Source organism: Vanellus vanellus (genome assembly GCF_965231255.1).
Source record: "Vanellus vanellus genome assembly, chromosome: 6".
Lineage (NCBI taxonomy): Eukaryota > Metazoa > Chordata > Aves > Charadriiformes > Charadriidae > Vanellus > Vanellus vanellus.
The window spans coordinates 10941506-10957640 of record NC_138911.1 but is presented as its reverse complement, the minus strand read 5'-3'; the positions used below and the strand labels follow the sequence as shown (position 1 = coordinate 10957640).

Genomic DNA, 16135 nt, shown 5'->3' with positions numbered 1-16135 from the left:
CTGACCACAGATGTAGCCGAAACCCACAGGCAGAAGACCTGCTTGCAAAATGTGCTCAAGACTGAAGTGCATGTAGTAAGTTCGAACTTTAACTTGCATAAAACTATTTAGTGATGCTTTATTACTTCATTAGTTCTTTTCTATTGGTGTTGACCACAGGGTGTAGAAATATGTGCCTGCAGCTGTGACCCCCCACCCTTCCAGAGCCTTTGCTTATGAATAGTTAGTTAGTGCTGCCATTCAGCATGACCTGGACAGGTTGGATAATTGGGTGGAGAGAAACCTTATGAAATTCAACAAAGGCAAGCATTAGGGTACTGCATCTGGGGAGGAATAACCCCATGCATCAGTACAGGTTAGGCGCTGACCTGCTGGAAAGCAGCTCTGTGGAAAGGGACCTGGGTGTCCTGGTGGACAACAGCATGACCATGAGCCAGCAATGTGCCCTGGTGGCCAAGAAGGCCAATGGCATCCTGGGGTGCATCAAGAAGAGTGTGGCCAGCAGGTCCAGGGATGTCATCCTCCCCCTCTACTTTGCCCTGGTGAGGCTGTGCCTGGAGTATTGTGTCTGGTTCTGGGCTCCCCTGTTCAAGAAGGACAGGGAACTGCTGGAGAGGGTCCAGTAAAGGGCTACAAATATGATTAGGGGATTAGAACATTTTCTTATGAGGAAAGGCTGAGGGACTTGGGCCTTTTTAGTCTGGAGAAGGCTGAGGGGGGGTCTTATCAATGCTTATAAATACCTAACAGGAGGGTGCCAGGTAGATGGGATCAGTCTTTTTTCAGTGGAGCCCAGTGACAGGACAAGAGGTAATGGGCACAAACTTGAACACAGGGAGTTCCATCTAAACATGAGGAGGAACTTGTTTACTTTGAGGGTGGCAGAGCACTGGCACAGGCTGCCCAGAGAGGTTGTAGAGTCTCCAACTCTGGAGACATTCAAAACCCGCCTGAACGCCATCCTGTGCGACCTGCTGTGGTGGGGGGGTTGGACTAGATGATCTCCACAGGTCCCTTCCAAGCCCTGACCATTCTGTGATTCTGTGAATTGAGCGGTCCGAGCCCTGGTCCCGTCTGGCTATACCTGCATTTACACCCGTGTTGACTTGCACTCTCACGTCTCACCTACACTGGTGTGTTTGACCAACCAGCCTGCGTGAATGACTGGCTCCTCTGTGAGACAGTGCAAAGGCAGACAGACCATGGGCTGAGGCACTGTCCTGTGCCTCGGCATGCAGCCGATCACTCAAACACCTCTGGGTCCCCCAGCTGGGAGAGGAACATGGCCTTCCAACCACCCTGGGGCTGCAGCCCTCCTCCAGGCCCAGCCCTGCTCCCGCTGCCAGGCTTTCTCCTTCTTGGGGCTGTATGAAACACCCTTTCCCTCAGCTCGAGGGTCCAGACCCTGCAGGCAGGTAAAATGAGGACCCTCGGCCCAAGGCTAAACCCCCTGAGAGGGGCAGGTAGGGGCGGCTGTTGGGCTGAGGAGGGGAGGCCGTTGGCTGGCCATTGCACTGAGGAGGGGGCCATTGAGCGGGTAGAACAGGCACTGGGTGGCCGTTGGGCTGAGGAGAGGGGCCTTTGGGTGGCTGTTGGCTGAGCAGGGGGCTGTTGGGCCACCATTTGGCTGAGTGGGGGCCGTTAAGATGGGGGTGGGCGTTGGGCGGCCGTTGGGCTGGGACGGGGCGGGGGGGGCTAGGGCTGGACGACCATTTGGCTGAGGAGGGGGCCGTTGGGCTGAGGAGGGGGCAGGCGGCAGGAGCCGTGCGAGGGGAGCAGGCCCTCCCCGGCGGGCGCCGAGCAGGCGAGAGGGCGGGCGGGAGGGAGGGAAGGAGCGGGAGAGCCGGGAGAGCGGAGCAGGAGCTGCCTCAAATGCTTGAAATAATTCCGCTTCCGTTCAGAGCCGGGAGCAGCCTCCCACGGCATCGGGGCCTCGGACCCGTCTCCTCCATCCCCGAGCGGCGGCTGGGCCATCATGGCAACCTCCCCACAGAAGTCCCCTTCTTCCCCCAAGTCCCCCACCCCTAAATCTCCCCCGTCCAGAAAGAAAGATGACTCCTTCCTGGGCAAGCTCGGCGGCACGCTGGCGAGGAGGAAAAAAGCCAAAGAAGGTAAAAATTACAGGTTCGCACGTTTCCTGGGAGTTACCTTAAAATGGGGGTGGGGGAGAGGAGGAGACAGGGGGAGAGGAAAAGGCTCTGGGGAGCGGGAGGAAGGGGCTGACTGGGGAAGGACGCGCAGGGTGGAGTGGGCAGGCGAGCAGCGAGGGAGGAGCGCGCCGCCTCGTCCCCGCGGCTTCACTCGGGACCGGGCGCGGGCCGCTGCGCCTCTCCCCGCGGTGCCGCTTCGCGGTGCCGCTTCCCGGTGCCAGCGCGTCGCGGCGGGGAAACGCGGGAGCGCGGGTGGGCGCCGGTCGGGAGACACTCCACCCACCCTCTCTGCCGCCGCTGCTAACGGCCCCCCACGCCGGGGCGGACTCTTCGCTGTGGCCGAGGCGCGCCCGCAGCACCGCGGCGGGGGGGGGCGGGGGGGACGGGGGGAGAGGGAGCCGCGGAGTTCGGGCTGGGTGAGCGTTCCCCCCCGGCGGAGGGCAGTGCTGAGCTCGTACCGCGGGACGGGGTCAGAGGGACAAGGCGGGACGGACAGGGGTACCCGGGCTGGGGAAGGGGAGAGTTTCCCCGCGGTAGGTGAAGCGCTCCGGCGGGCCAGGGCCGCGGCGGCCTGCGGGCCCGCCAGGCCTGAGGGCCCGGGCCCGAGCGCTTCGTAGCTCCGCGCAGCAGGGGAGGGCCTGGGGCTCGTCCAGGTTGCGAGCGCTGCGCGCGTCGGCCGTGCCTCGCAGCCCGTCAGGAGTACTTGCCTTTTAAGCCGTGGTGCAAAACCCCAAAAACTTGATGCTGAAATCTTCTTTGACTCGTAATGTGTTGCTTTGTATTTGTGTACAGCATGGTGGGTATGCATTGCTCTGAGAAACCGGTGTAATGCACACAACTGATTTAATGTTTGTAATAGTAATCATTTCTCAAGGGCTTTAAACTTAACCTGATTATTATCATAGAATCAATATTCCTGTACTAAGCAAAAAAACTTTGCCTTATGACAGTGGAGCTTGGAAGAACAGCGATGTGCAACGGTCTGGTTCTTTGTCCATACATGCAAGTAAATATCCACTCCCTACTGAATCAGACTTTTTTAAATCCCATGAGACAGAGAATTGGAATTTAACCTCACTCACCCATCATTTTCACAGCTGATGTTAATTTAAATAGGGTGCAAATAGAGCTAAAGTAACAGTCACTTCAGAACAGTTTTTCAAGCAACATTCATTGCTTGCAAGTATGAAGAAGGTTATTATGCTCAGCAGACCCTTCCTTGTGACGTATATACATGGGTAATGAAACCAGCTATAGTATTTCAGAGTAGCGCCAGTGCAGTAGACAAGGGTGATATAACTTTGGCGAGTACAGCCCCTCATTCTGTAACTATCACATCTTTCTGAGATGCATGGTCTTGCTTTTCAATTAAAACGCGCATTGCACGATTGTGCTCATATTATTTGGCTTTTTCTGGCCATTGCAGGTGGCCCAGAAGTTGATGAAATAGTAAATAATGGAAAATTTTATTAGTTACTCGCTTTTGTTATATTAATCTGTTAGGGTATTCATTAATATTAGCGGTATTGAACTAGCAACAATTTTCTGTGATGAATCTATATTGTAGGTATGTTTAAAGATTGTTAAGCATGTTTGTAGTAGATTTAATATGTCCAGTATTATTATTAAGCAATGCTGTTTTCCTCAGTGACAGATATTAAGTCAGAAATCTTCAGAAAACTGTTAGAGGCAGCAGTTACTTTTATCCACAGATCTTGTAATCTTACAAAAAGATGTATGCTGTGAAATCATAATTCTTCTCATTACTTCTATGCCTGTATTAAATTTATTGACTAAAACCTGCACCCGACATTTCATTACCTCATCCTGTTGATATTTACCCTTTTGAAATTTTGGAATAACGTTAGTATTCTCCTTGTCTTTTGTGTTGATTTGGAGATATTTTTTTTATAAACTTTGTGAGTAGTTTGTTGTTTGCTGATGGAAGAAAAAGTATTTTATTAAATTCACTTTAACATCCTTACTTCTGCATGTATTTCTCACATTTCTGTAGTGAAAGAACATACAGTAGTGAGATTGATACTATACTGTCTTCCTTTTTTGTTTGTTTTAGCCAATTCAGATGGCTTCAAAGCTGGTAAATCCTTACTGTGAAGCCTGTCCTCTTCATATAATTATAGAATGGTTTGGGTTGGAAGGGACCTTTAAAGGTCATGTAGTCCAACCCCCCTGCAATAAGCAGGGGCATCTTCAATTACATCAGGTCGCTCAGAGCTCTGTCCAACCTGACCTTGAATGTTTCCAAGAATGGGGCATCTACCATCTCTCTGGCAACCTGTTCCAGTGTTTCACCACCCTCATTGTAAAAAATTTCTTCCTTATATCTAGTCTAAGTCTACCCTCTTTTATTTTAAAACCATTACCCCTTGTTCTATTGCAAGAAGCCCTGCTAAAAAGTTTGTCCCCATCTTTCAAGGCAGCAATAAGGTCTCCCTGGAGCCTTCTCTTCTTCAGGCTGAACAACCGCAACTCTCTCAGCCTGTCCTCATAGGAGAGGCATTCCATCCCTCCATTCCATCCCATCATTTACGTGGTTTCATCTGGACTGGCTCCAACAGGCCCATGTCTTTCCTGTGCTGAGGGCTCCGGAGCTGGCTGCAGTACTCCAGGTGGAGTCTCATGAGAGCGGAGTAGAGGGGCAGAAGCACGTTCCTTGACTTGCTGGCCACGCTTCTTTTGATGCAGCCCAGGATACGGTTAGCCTTCTGGACTGTGAGCACACATTGTCAGCTCATGTGCAGCTTTTCATCCTCCGGTACCCTCAAGTCCTTCTCAGCAGGGCTGCTCTCAATCCCTTCATCCTCCAGCCTGTATTGATACCAAGGGTTGCCCTGACCCAGGTGCATGACCTTGCACTTGGTCTTGTTGAACCTCTTGAAGTTCGCATGGGTCCACTTCTTGAGCTTCTCCTGGTCTCTCTGGGTAGCAACCCATCCCTCAGGCGTGTTAACTGCACCAGTCACCTTGGTGATGTCCGCAGACTTGCTGAGTGTGCACTTGATTCCTCTATGTCATTGATGAAGATATTAAACAGTACTGGTCCCAATACAACAGACCCTTGAGGGACACCACTTGTCACCAATCTGGATGTTGAGCTGTTGACCACCGGTCTCTGGATGCGACCATCCAACCAATTCCTCATCCACCCAACAGTCCATCCATAAAATCCTATCTCCAGTTTAGAGAGAAGGATGTTACGGGGGACCGTGTCAAAGGCCTCACAGAAGTCCAGGCAGATGACATCCATAGCTTTTCCCTTGTACACTGATGTAGGCTCTCCATCATAGAAGGCTACTAGGTTGGTCAGGCAGGACTTGCCCTTGGTGAAGCCATGCTGGCTGTCTTGAATCACCTCCCTGTCCTCCATGTGCCTTGGCATAGCTTCCAGGAGGATCTGTTCCATGATCTTCCCAGGCACAGAGGTGAGGCTGACAGGTCAGTAGTTCCCAGGGTCCTCCTTTCTACCCTTTTAAAAAATAGGTGCAATGTTGCCCTTTTTCCGGTCACTGGGGTCTTCACCTGACTGCCGTGACTTTTCAGATATCATGGAGAGTAGCTTGGCAACTACATCAGCCCATTCCTTCAGGACTCTGGGATGCATCTTGTCAGGTCCTACAGACTTATGTATGTTCGGGTTCCTCAGGTGGTCATGAACCTGATCTTCTCCTACAGTGGGAGGGACTTTGTTCCGCAGTCCCTGCCTTGTGGTCCATCCACTCGAGAAGTGTGGGAAGAGAGATGGCCAGGGAAGACTGAGGCAAAAAAGTTGTTGAGTACCTCAGCCTTCTGCTCATCCGCTGTTAACAGTTTGCCAGTATTGCTCATCAGGCGGGGTACACTTTCTTTGACCTTCATCTTCTGGCTGACTTATCTGTAGAAGTGCTTCTTATTATTCTTCGTGTCCCTTGCCAAGTTCACCTCCAGCTGCGCCTTAGCCTTCCTGACCCCATCCCTACACAACCAGGCAGCGTCCCTATACTCTTCCCAGGATACCGTTCCCTGCATCTTGTTCTTGCCCTTCAGTTTCACCAGCAGGTCTTGATACAGCTATGCCAGTCTCTTGCCTTCCTTTCCTTATTTCTTACACCTGGGGATCAAGAACTCTTGTGCTCTACTGAAAGCATCCTTAAAGATCTGCCAGCTGTGTTCTGCTCCCTTGTCCCTGAGGGCAGTTTCTTAGACTCCTTGACTAACTCCTTGAAGAGCTGGAAGTTTGCTTTCCTAAAATTCAAGGTCCTGACTTGACTCTTTGCCTTACCAATATCCCTCAAGGACTGTGAACTCCACCAGTGCATGACCACTGAAGCCCAGGCTGCCTCCAGTCTTCATGTCGTCAGTTAGCTCACTTGCATTGGTGACCATCAGGTCCAGTATCGCATCCCTTCTGGTAGGGCTGTCTGTTAGGGTAGGGCTTGAGAAGTTACCCTCCATGCATTCCAGGGGTCTCCTGGATTGCCTACAGCTCACCGTGCTACTTTTCCTAATCTTTCCTCCACTAGAAATACATACAGGTTTGCAAACTATTAATGAGTTGCTTATTGTAGGCTGTGATACACAAGTTCCATCTTAAGTTGTGCTGCCACAGTTGGCAGGGCTCCAGGTGTGTTTGAAGTCTAGCTAGGAACTTCATATAGGAGGTCAAATTGCTTTTAATCTAGGCTCTGTTCTTTGATTATTTTTTTTTTCCTACTTTAATTGACCTACCTAGTGGCAGGTTTCTTATATAGACAGGTCTTGGTCATAGGAGTGCACATGGTTATTCAACTGTTAACACACATAATGTATTAGAAAATGTTCAAGTTAAGTCATAGACATTTGAAAAAAAAAAAAAAAGGTTTCTTCTATTGGCCATGTTTAGACCTTCAACTTTTGTAAACTAGAACGAAGTACTCTTGGATGGCACCTTTACTCTTCATATTTTTTGTGGAACATCAGGATCTATTCTCTAATCCAGTTTGTCAGTCTGATATAGGTATCTACCCCGTTTTGTTGTGAATGTTGATCTCTAATCATATAAGGTCTCTAAATACGAGGAACTGTTACTAACTCTTTAGAAACAATGGTGTGGTTTTTTTCTGTATAGGGCATTCGTTTCCTTTTTTACCTACTTGGTGGTGTGCTTTGTGATTTTAATATTCCAGTAGAGTTCTGGACTTCACCTATGTCAGTATTTCTTCATGAGGCAACAATTCTGGTTATGCCAATTTATTACCTTTAATGTGTGGGCAGTAGAACGAGTATTCTTTTAGATGAATGCAGACTGTGCAGAAGATGCCAGTCTCCTGATCAACTGGGTTATAGACCTGGCTAGAGCTACTATGGCTTTTTTCCCAACCTGTGCACCCTCAGGGGCTACCGAGGGGGCTGCTGCACACACACATCTGTTTTGTTCCTCTGCTGCATGCCCCTCTGTGTTAAGCCTGACCGTGCTCAGGGTGCACACCTGGAATCAAAAACTCAGGAGCATACCCAGATCTTACAGCTTAGCAATGGGTCAAGAAAGTCTGTGGGATTTGGTGCACTTATGATAAATATGGGGCAACTGAAAACATCCCTATCTTTCAGTTGGTATAAGCTCTGCTATTACATAGAAGACAGAAACTTACTGATTTACTTTGGTATTTTACCACAAGGGATAAGAATTAGTGTTTTTAAATAATGCAAAAATGTTTTATCTGTTGTAGGGAGTATGCTAATTAATTTTAGTACTGTCTGTGTTATCTTTCTAGTTAACTGTTGTAGATGATGCATGATTATATATATATATATGTTTTTTTGTATTTATGCCATCAGCAGGCATTTTGATCATTGTCAAAATGATTTTTTTATATATTGCAACAATAGAGCCAGTGCCAAAATGCTCCACCAAATGAAAATCCATTAGGATCTCAAGTGACATTATGGGAAGAGTAATGTAGATTATTTATAGAGAGAGTAAAGTCTATGTAGTTTTAGATGTAGAAAAAGTAGTTTATAATACAATATAAAATGTATTTTTCTGTAATAACATTAATTTATGTGTATAAATATTTATAAAAATACATAGCAAGCCTTTCCTTACGAACTTCAGCATTCTTGGCAATCATAAGTATTCCACCCGTGTTAGAGATGTGAATATTCTAGACAAGTGACACGAATTCTCTAATATCACAGGACAAGTTGTTGACCAAAACAGAGAGTAACCTGAGATACTGTTGAAATATCACACGTGATGTAAGCAGAGATTTGTCATACCTTAAGACATATGTTAATCTGGAAAATACCTTGTCATTACATATTAGAGACTGTTTCATAAAATCAGAAATTTGGAGCTCAAATTTGCTTCTGTTGTCATCTGTCACGTAGGATCTTAGCCTGGTTTTCGTTTGCAGTATCTCATCGCCATTGGTGTAATTCGAGGATGAGAACATTGTACTTCAATCTTTCCTTTGAGAGCATGAGCCAGCTGCATTTAAATAGTGTAGACATTCTGTTGAGGTAATAAAAAGTACAAATGATTATAAATATATTTGGCATTAATTATAATTAACTTTTTATCTAATAAGAAAATTGTGAGATAGTAATGGAGTATTTGGTGACCTGTTTACAACTGAAGTGACATATGCCTAAATTATTTGTATTTATAGTAATATTCCATCCCTTTCATTCCTGAAAAGCATTCAAAGACTGAGCCACCCCATATGTGCTACTGGTGGATTCCAGTTCTTGTCTAGCAGGAGTTAAGATGCATGGTGGAGCTAATTGTATCAGCAAAAACCAACCACAATTTAAAATTTATTGTAAGCTCCTTATAGTAGTCTGCATTGCGTACTAAACATATCTTTATACAAGTGCAAGGAGAGAACAGAATGAACTCTTTTTTTAGATGTAGAGGTGTATGTTATGTCATCTTATTAATTTTTCATGGTGGGTTCAGTAAGGTCATGTGCGATTGTCCTCCTTAAATTTTCCTGGCCTGGCCATTATAGACACAGAAATTTCACTCCTTTGAATAGCTTACCTTAGTGGAGAATCTTAAGAATTGGCCTTTGACATGCTAATAAATCTGTGATACATTTGGGAATGGAGAGCAAAGTTCAGAATTGCTTAAATTGCGTAGAAGCAGATGGGAAACAGACAGCTTGGACCCATGAATTTGGTAGAAAGCAATTACTACTCATTGTATGGGCTCAGTCAGTTTTCCAATTGATGTGACATCAATTTCAGTAATTTGACTGCTCTTCTGCCTAGTTTATTTGGTGTTGATAGGCAGGAGAAGGAATGAATTTTCTCCTAGCTTCCACTTGTGATATTTCTTTTCCTTTTTAATGTTTTGGGTTTTTTTATTTCATTTTGGTATGTGAGGTCATGGTAGGCTGTGTTCTCTGTATGCCTAAGGGAAGAGTATGTTAACAGTGTAAAAAAAAAAAAAAAAGTAAATTCTGCTGTTTCTTGATAATAACCTTCAATTTCTTAATCTTTACTTTGTTGCCATCATGCATTCACAGAATAATATGAGTTCAGAACAAATTAAAAATACAGATTAAGAATAAGTGTAGGGCGATGAGAGCTTTTCATGTGTTTTAAGTAAAATTTTTGCCTTTCTGGAATCCATGACTAAAATGCCTTGCTGTGTGAGAGATCATGTCTTGGTCTAGCTATGGGCATTTTACTATGAAATAAATGCATTTCTTAGCATACAAGAAGTGTTCTGTTGAATTTTAATTGACATATTTGAATTATTTTCTTTGGTCCTGTTTCTGCAACTCCTTTTTGAGTGGAGTAATGCACTACCAGCGCAAAGGACTTTTTTTTCCTATTAGTAGACTTGTTCATCTCTTTCTCATTTAAGAGATTCTAGACTAGCTTAGACGATTTGCAGGCTTTTTCTTTGCTGCTGCTCCCACCTGATGCTGTATTTAAAATGCAGACAGAGCTGAAAGAAGAAACTGATGTATGTCCTACCATTGTATTTGCTAATACATAGTGAAAATGGGCCATTGAATGCTAATTTCATACTGGTCTGAAGACGTCATACAGTGTTTTCTATGAAAAGGAAGTGGCAAAGGCTTTATCGTCAGTCTTATATCAGTACTTTTGAATTTCTGTCTTTTACTGCAGCATATCAGTATATCAACCCCAGGCCTTCTTGTGCCATCTGAATAGCTGAACAGCTGTTTTTGATGTCTGACATAATACACTTTACCGTCAACCTAAGTGCGTAGCAACTGAAATGTGCTAATAATCTATCCCCTGTATACTGTGTTACATATCCCGTGTCCCTGGTCTACTGCCACAGGTGCATCATAGACAGCTGCGTAGCTGATGCTGGACAAAACCTATTAGTACCGCCATTGAAATAATTATTGCCTTGGAGCAAGTTCCATTAAGTAGATAAAATGCTTCTGTTAAGTGGAAGTAACATGGAAAGTGAAAAGAAAAATAGAGGGAAGACTCACCTGCTTCATTTGTTGTCATTTCATTGCTACGAGCTTTCTAAGCACATCTACAGTGTATGAAAGGAAGATAAACTGAGCGTTGGGTTTTTGCTTCCATCCTTTGAATCCGAATTGTCAGGGGATATCGGGGGAGGCCTCTGGTCTGACCGTTGAAGGGATTGCTTGGTAGAAAGAAAGATAATTGCCTCTGAAACGCTTCTGTCAGCGTAGAAAGAACACCCAACTGTTGCTTATGCTGTGATGGCAATAGCCCTCCAGATGCAACTCTCAACTGACATATATGTAAATGACAGCTCTGACATGCTTGAAGCTGTTTGTTATCTATCAAGCCATGCTGCGCTGGGTTTGTGCAGGTGAAAGAGTAACTGCTGTAGCCTTTTGATAGCTTTTGGGTCTGCCTCTCTCTTGCCTTCCTGCCTCTGCCTCTTCTTTCCACAAGTGCTGCTCTCTGCAATCACAGAATCACAGAATTTTCAGAGTTGGAAGGGACCTCTAGAGATCATCTAGTCCAACTCCCCTGCTAAAGCAGGATTGCCCAGAGCACATTACTCAGGACTGCATCCAGACGCGTCTTGAAAATCTCCAGAGAAGGGGACTCCACAACCTCCCTGGGCAGCCTGTGCCAGTGCTCTGTCACCCTCACCGTAAAGAATTTTTTCCGTGTATTTGAACAGAACTTCCTGTCTTCTAACTTGTGCCCATTGCCCCTCGTCCTGTCACTTGGAACCATTGAAAAGAGCCTGGCTCCATCCTCCTTCAACCCACCCTTTAGATACTTGTACACCATAATAAGGTCTCCCCTCAGCCTTCTCTTCTCCAGGCTAAAGAGTCCCAGCTCTTTCAGCCTTTCCTCATAAGGGAGATGCTCCAAGCCCTTAATCATCTTAGTTGCCCTTCGCTGGACTCACTCCAGCAGTTCCCTGTCCCCCTTGAACTGGGGAGCCCAAAACTGGACACAGTATTCCAGTTGTGGCCTCACCAGTGCAGAGTAGAGGGGGAGAATGACCTCCCTCGACCTACTGGCCACACTCTTCCCTATGCAGCCCAGGATTCCATTGGCCTTTTTGGCGACAAGGGCACATTGCTGGCTCATGGATAATTTACTGTCTACAATAAACAGAAACTAATCAGCACTGTTAGCTGTCATCTGTAAGACACTGTTAAGCATCTATTGTTGTTTATATGTGGCAAAATTGAGGGACAGATCCTATTATGTTAGGCACTATACTTTCACAAACTGTGCGAAAAAACCCTGCATGCAATAATTTGCAACCTAGAGCTCTTTATCTGTATATCTTGCATGTTTTTCTGTTTTTTTTTTTACCTCCCCTAAAATGTATTTTAACATTATTTCTGGCATTTCAGTTTTTTTTCTAGCACTCGTGATCTTATTGGGAATTTAATCTAATGCAGTTTCTCTTTGGTTTTGGTTTCAAGAGTAATTTTTTTTTAATAGGCTTTGGCTCTGGTTGGTTCATAGAAAGATAAGAAAATACTACCTGTGAATGCATTTCTGAATCTCAAAAGTTATACATAATCCCAAAATTATTCTAAAAAAGTCACTGTTTTAGCCAAATTTTCATGTAGGGCCCAGTCCAATTATGCTTGGTCCATGTGTTTCATCTGCAGCAATCGTGTAGGAATGTGTGAGTCCCAAATGCCTGCATTTTTTACCGGACAAGTTATTGAGTCTATATCCAGAGGTATCCCATCATCATAGAGCTGAGTGTATCAGTGCCTGCTTTATGTGAACATCTCCTAGCACGTGTAAACACCTGTGAAGGGGTTAGATCATATAGAATTGTAAAACAAGATACATAAAATGTGCTGACAGAGTTGAGATTAACACAAAACACAGTGCTGCCAACCTCCTCTCTGCTACAGAGGAGGCAAAGAATCCCATGGTGGTGACTCACTGGAGGCAGGAGGACCCATGCATGCAGTAGGGGATGTGTACTTAGAGGACACAGAGCTGGGCTCTCCTGCCTATTACCAGAAGAGCACCCCCAATTGTTAAGTCCATCCAGTTGCTTTTTAACTAACCGAAGTGGCACAGAATATTTTTTTTTTTCACTCTATGAACGGTTAAGTTCTGAAACTTATTGCTATAGAATGTTTTGGATGCCAGAAATATTTTTTAACAGGGAGAGGGGGCTAAAAATACGTCTGGGTGGATTCTAGATGAAAAAATGTAATGTCTGCAGTGGTTCACATGCGAATCATGTAGGCCACCATAGACATTGCAGATTCAGAAATCATGAAATCCATGTCTATTAGGAAGCTTATACCAAGGGAAAAAAATCTGTTGGTTTGCCTTTCCCTGTTTGTATTGTTAAGAATGCATTTCTGCCAGGGGCCAGGACCCTGGACTTCGATCTGCTGTTCTGACCCAATACTAATTCTGTTGTTCTCTGATTACTGGCATGTGGGCATAGAGCCACTGAACTCTCTGTCTTTGCATTTGACTTTCAAAGCAGCCTTAGATTATGTGGGCAAGTCAGGTGCTACAGACGTCTGCCTTTTATTATTTACAGTGTTTTTCCCATTTGAGCAGTTTCTTCATTGTCTGAGCCTATAGGTTTCATACAGAATAAAACTAAACATGTACGTAACGGGTTAAAGGAAGCGGGGCGCGAAGAGGAGCAGAGCAAGGGATCTGGCTGCAGAAAGCAGCTGCTCTCTGAGGTGCTGCTGGGCTGGGAGGAGGGACAGGGCTGGAGGGCAGGGGAAGGGAGGATGTTTTCCCTAAGGCTGTGTCCATCACTTCCTCTCCTCTTCTCTCTCCAGCAGCAGCTGCTCCCCCACCCCTGCTCTCCTTGCGCTGCCTTGGTTGAGGCAGTCACTGCTGAGCTCTTTAGGGTGCTGTGAGCAGACATGGATGAGGGTGCTTGGTGGTTTGGCAGTGCCTGTTGCTACAGCAGCTGTTCCCCATCTGTGGGGAAGGGGTGGTGATCACAAGCTGCCAGCTGGACCATGCTGTCACAGAGACTGACAAGCTTGGGTTGCAGAATTACTGAGTAGTTACGACTGGAATGGATCTCTGGAGATCATCTAAAGATTCAGGTGTCTGATGGTTCAGTATCTCAGCTGAGGGAAAGGTGGACTGGTCTGGTCCACCAAGCTCATACTCTGACTGGCCAGGTGTGATGAAGGCATGGTGATAATATACTCTGTCAGTTCTTTTCAGTATCTGCTGTAGCTGGCTAGATGCATAGCAATTATCTAGATGAAAGGCAAAAAAGATTAAAGTGGTGAAGTAAAATCAGCATTAAACAAGTGGTTGAAGAGCCCCCAGTGCTTCCAAATTACAGGACAGAGCCATGGAAAGAAGAAAAAAAACAGCTAGAGACCAGCTCTGCCTGATGTACCTTTATTTCAATGCTAATTTTTTCTTTACGTCTCCATATTTAAAATATGCTATCCTTGATGTCAGACTCATAAAAACATGCATCCAGTCTTCAACATGAAGGTGGATATAACCAACTGAAGCTGCAGAAGAGTAAATGTGATGTTCTCTTTTTCACACTCAGTAAAGTGAGTGTGCGTTCAAGAGAATCTGTAATTTTAGAACTCCAACATTTCCCTTAGCATTTAAGGAATCTGCCCTGAAGAGAGGAGAAGACCAAGAGACCAAGACGGGCAAAGAGAAAAGTTCTCACTGGGTTTGATTATTGCTTCTGGGGTTCTACATCTTCTGAAAGCCCTCAGCTTCAAGGCAGCTTCCTGTAAGTGCAGGTCTGTGCCTCTGTGAATCTGCCTTGGACAGAATCTCTGGGGTATAGCCTGCTTCTTATTTTCTGTCTTTAATGCCTTCTGCAACCAGTAAACCATTCTCTCCCTGCAGACCGAATAGTTTAATACTGGGCTGTCTGCCTTTCTCACTGAGATTAAGATAAGGACAGTCTACTTCTTTTGTTACTTCACTGTATCTGAGATCAAGTGCTTCCTATTAACTTAATACACAGAGTTCTGCAGTCTTTTTCAGCAAAATGCTGATGTCACTGAAGGTGAAATCAGCAGTTGTAGGGGCATAGTTCTTTGCAAAGTGAAACTTTAGAAAAGGACTGGTTGAGATGTACCTGAAATATTGTTGCTTTCCCATCCGGTCCTTCTGTGACCCTTTCCTCCCCACACCAGTTCCTATTAAAATATATGGTGCTGTTGACTTCTATCGCTAATGGGAGGCTATTTTCTTAGCTAAACTGCAGCCGAAACCAAAAAGAGATGACTGTTGAAAGGGCAGTTAATACTGCACTAGGTGCAGTCAGTGCTGTGCTGGGAGCAGTGTGATGCCTTTTTGCATGAGAGAGGGTAAGCTGGAAGGCAGGGTATTTTGCAGTGCTTCACATTTTTACTTGCAGCTCTTCCAAATGCAGGGCTGGGGTGGGGCTGAAGGCTTAGCTTGCTCTCTGTGTAGCCCTTGCGCCTTCTCCAGCCCGTAGTGGTTCCTGTGCTTCTTTGAGTGTGTAGCTGTACTCAGGGCACTGAGTAGCAAGGCAGGTATTGTCATACATTTTCTGTCTGGTGTGCTAATACTTATTAATAGATAATGTTACTTGGTTTTAATACCCTTCTACCTCTTGGGATTGGGTGTGTATGTGTGTTGAGGGCGCCAGTGAGTTGACTCATTTTGGTGACGAGACTGAAAAACAAAAGATGTCTTGGACCTAAAGCAAAATCAGATCAGCAGCCTTATGCGAATCCTTAGCCTACCATGCAGTTACCCCTTGACAACCTGTGCTCAGGCCAGAGAAAACCAAGGGCCAGAAAAAAATGAAAAACAGGGATGTGGCTGGTCAAGAGTGAGTTGTATTGGCAGAGCTGTATTAGGAAGATTAGCCACCATCTGTTCACCCTAATCCTGCACCTGGCTCTAGACTGTGCCACTGTTCAACCAAGTGATGATCTTACTCAAAATATTAAAGCATTGCAGGGTTAAGTAACAAGGCTCTACAGTCTCCCAAATGTTCTGCTTTCCATAGAATCGTCTAGGTTGGAAGGGACCTTTTAGTTTTGTAGTAGTCCTGTGAAATAATTGCATGTGGTGCTTTAAAACATTCTTAGCATACGCGTGGATTTAATACAAAATTAAAGAGAGCACGTTGGTCATGAGTTAGTGATACTGCTTTTCTTTTAGTCTTTTCATTTCACTTCATGACTTCTTATTGATGTTTCTGTTAAGCACCACATAGAGTACCATGGTTGACAATATCTTAGTCATCTTCTTTTTCTTAGATAATTATTTTTGTGAAAGAAAACACCTGGAATATATATTTCTGAGAGTCATTCTTGGTAGTTGTTGTCGCGGTTAGGTCCTTTTGGCTTCTCTGCTTGGCATAGCGTTGATTCTGTTCATTTCCCTTCCTGTGCAGTGATAGAGCAGTCTATGGCAGTGACCCAGTGGTGGGTGAGATTAACCTTTATTTGTAGTGAAACCTATGAAATTCCACTTGGAAAAAGAGACTTTAGTTAGGGTGGTAGGAGAGGGGGTGCAACAATTGTCAGCGAACACTGGCTCCCTTCAAA

General features: G+C 45.2%; 1 protein-coding gene across 1 annotated transcript in view; it reads left to right on the top strand.

Annotated features, from left to right (window-relative positions):
* Positions 1–1809: 1809 nt before the first annotated feature.
* PARVA (parvin alpha) overlaps positions 1810–16135 on the top strand; it is a 67862-nt gene continuing 53536 nt past the window's right edge. Inside the window, exon 1 of the mRNA XM_082485281.1 lies at positions 1810–2111. Coding sequence (XP_082341407.1) covers positions 1976–2111 — 136 coding nt within the window. The 5' untranslated portion in view covers positions 1810–1975. The remainder of the gene's footprint in view (positions 2112–16135) is intronic.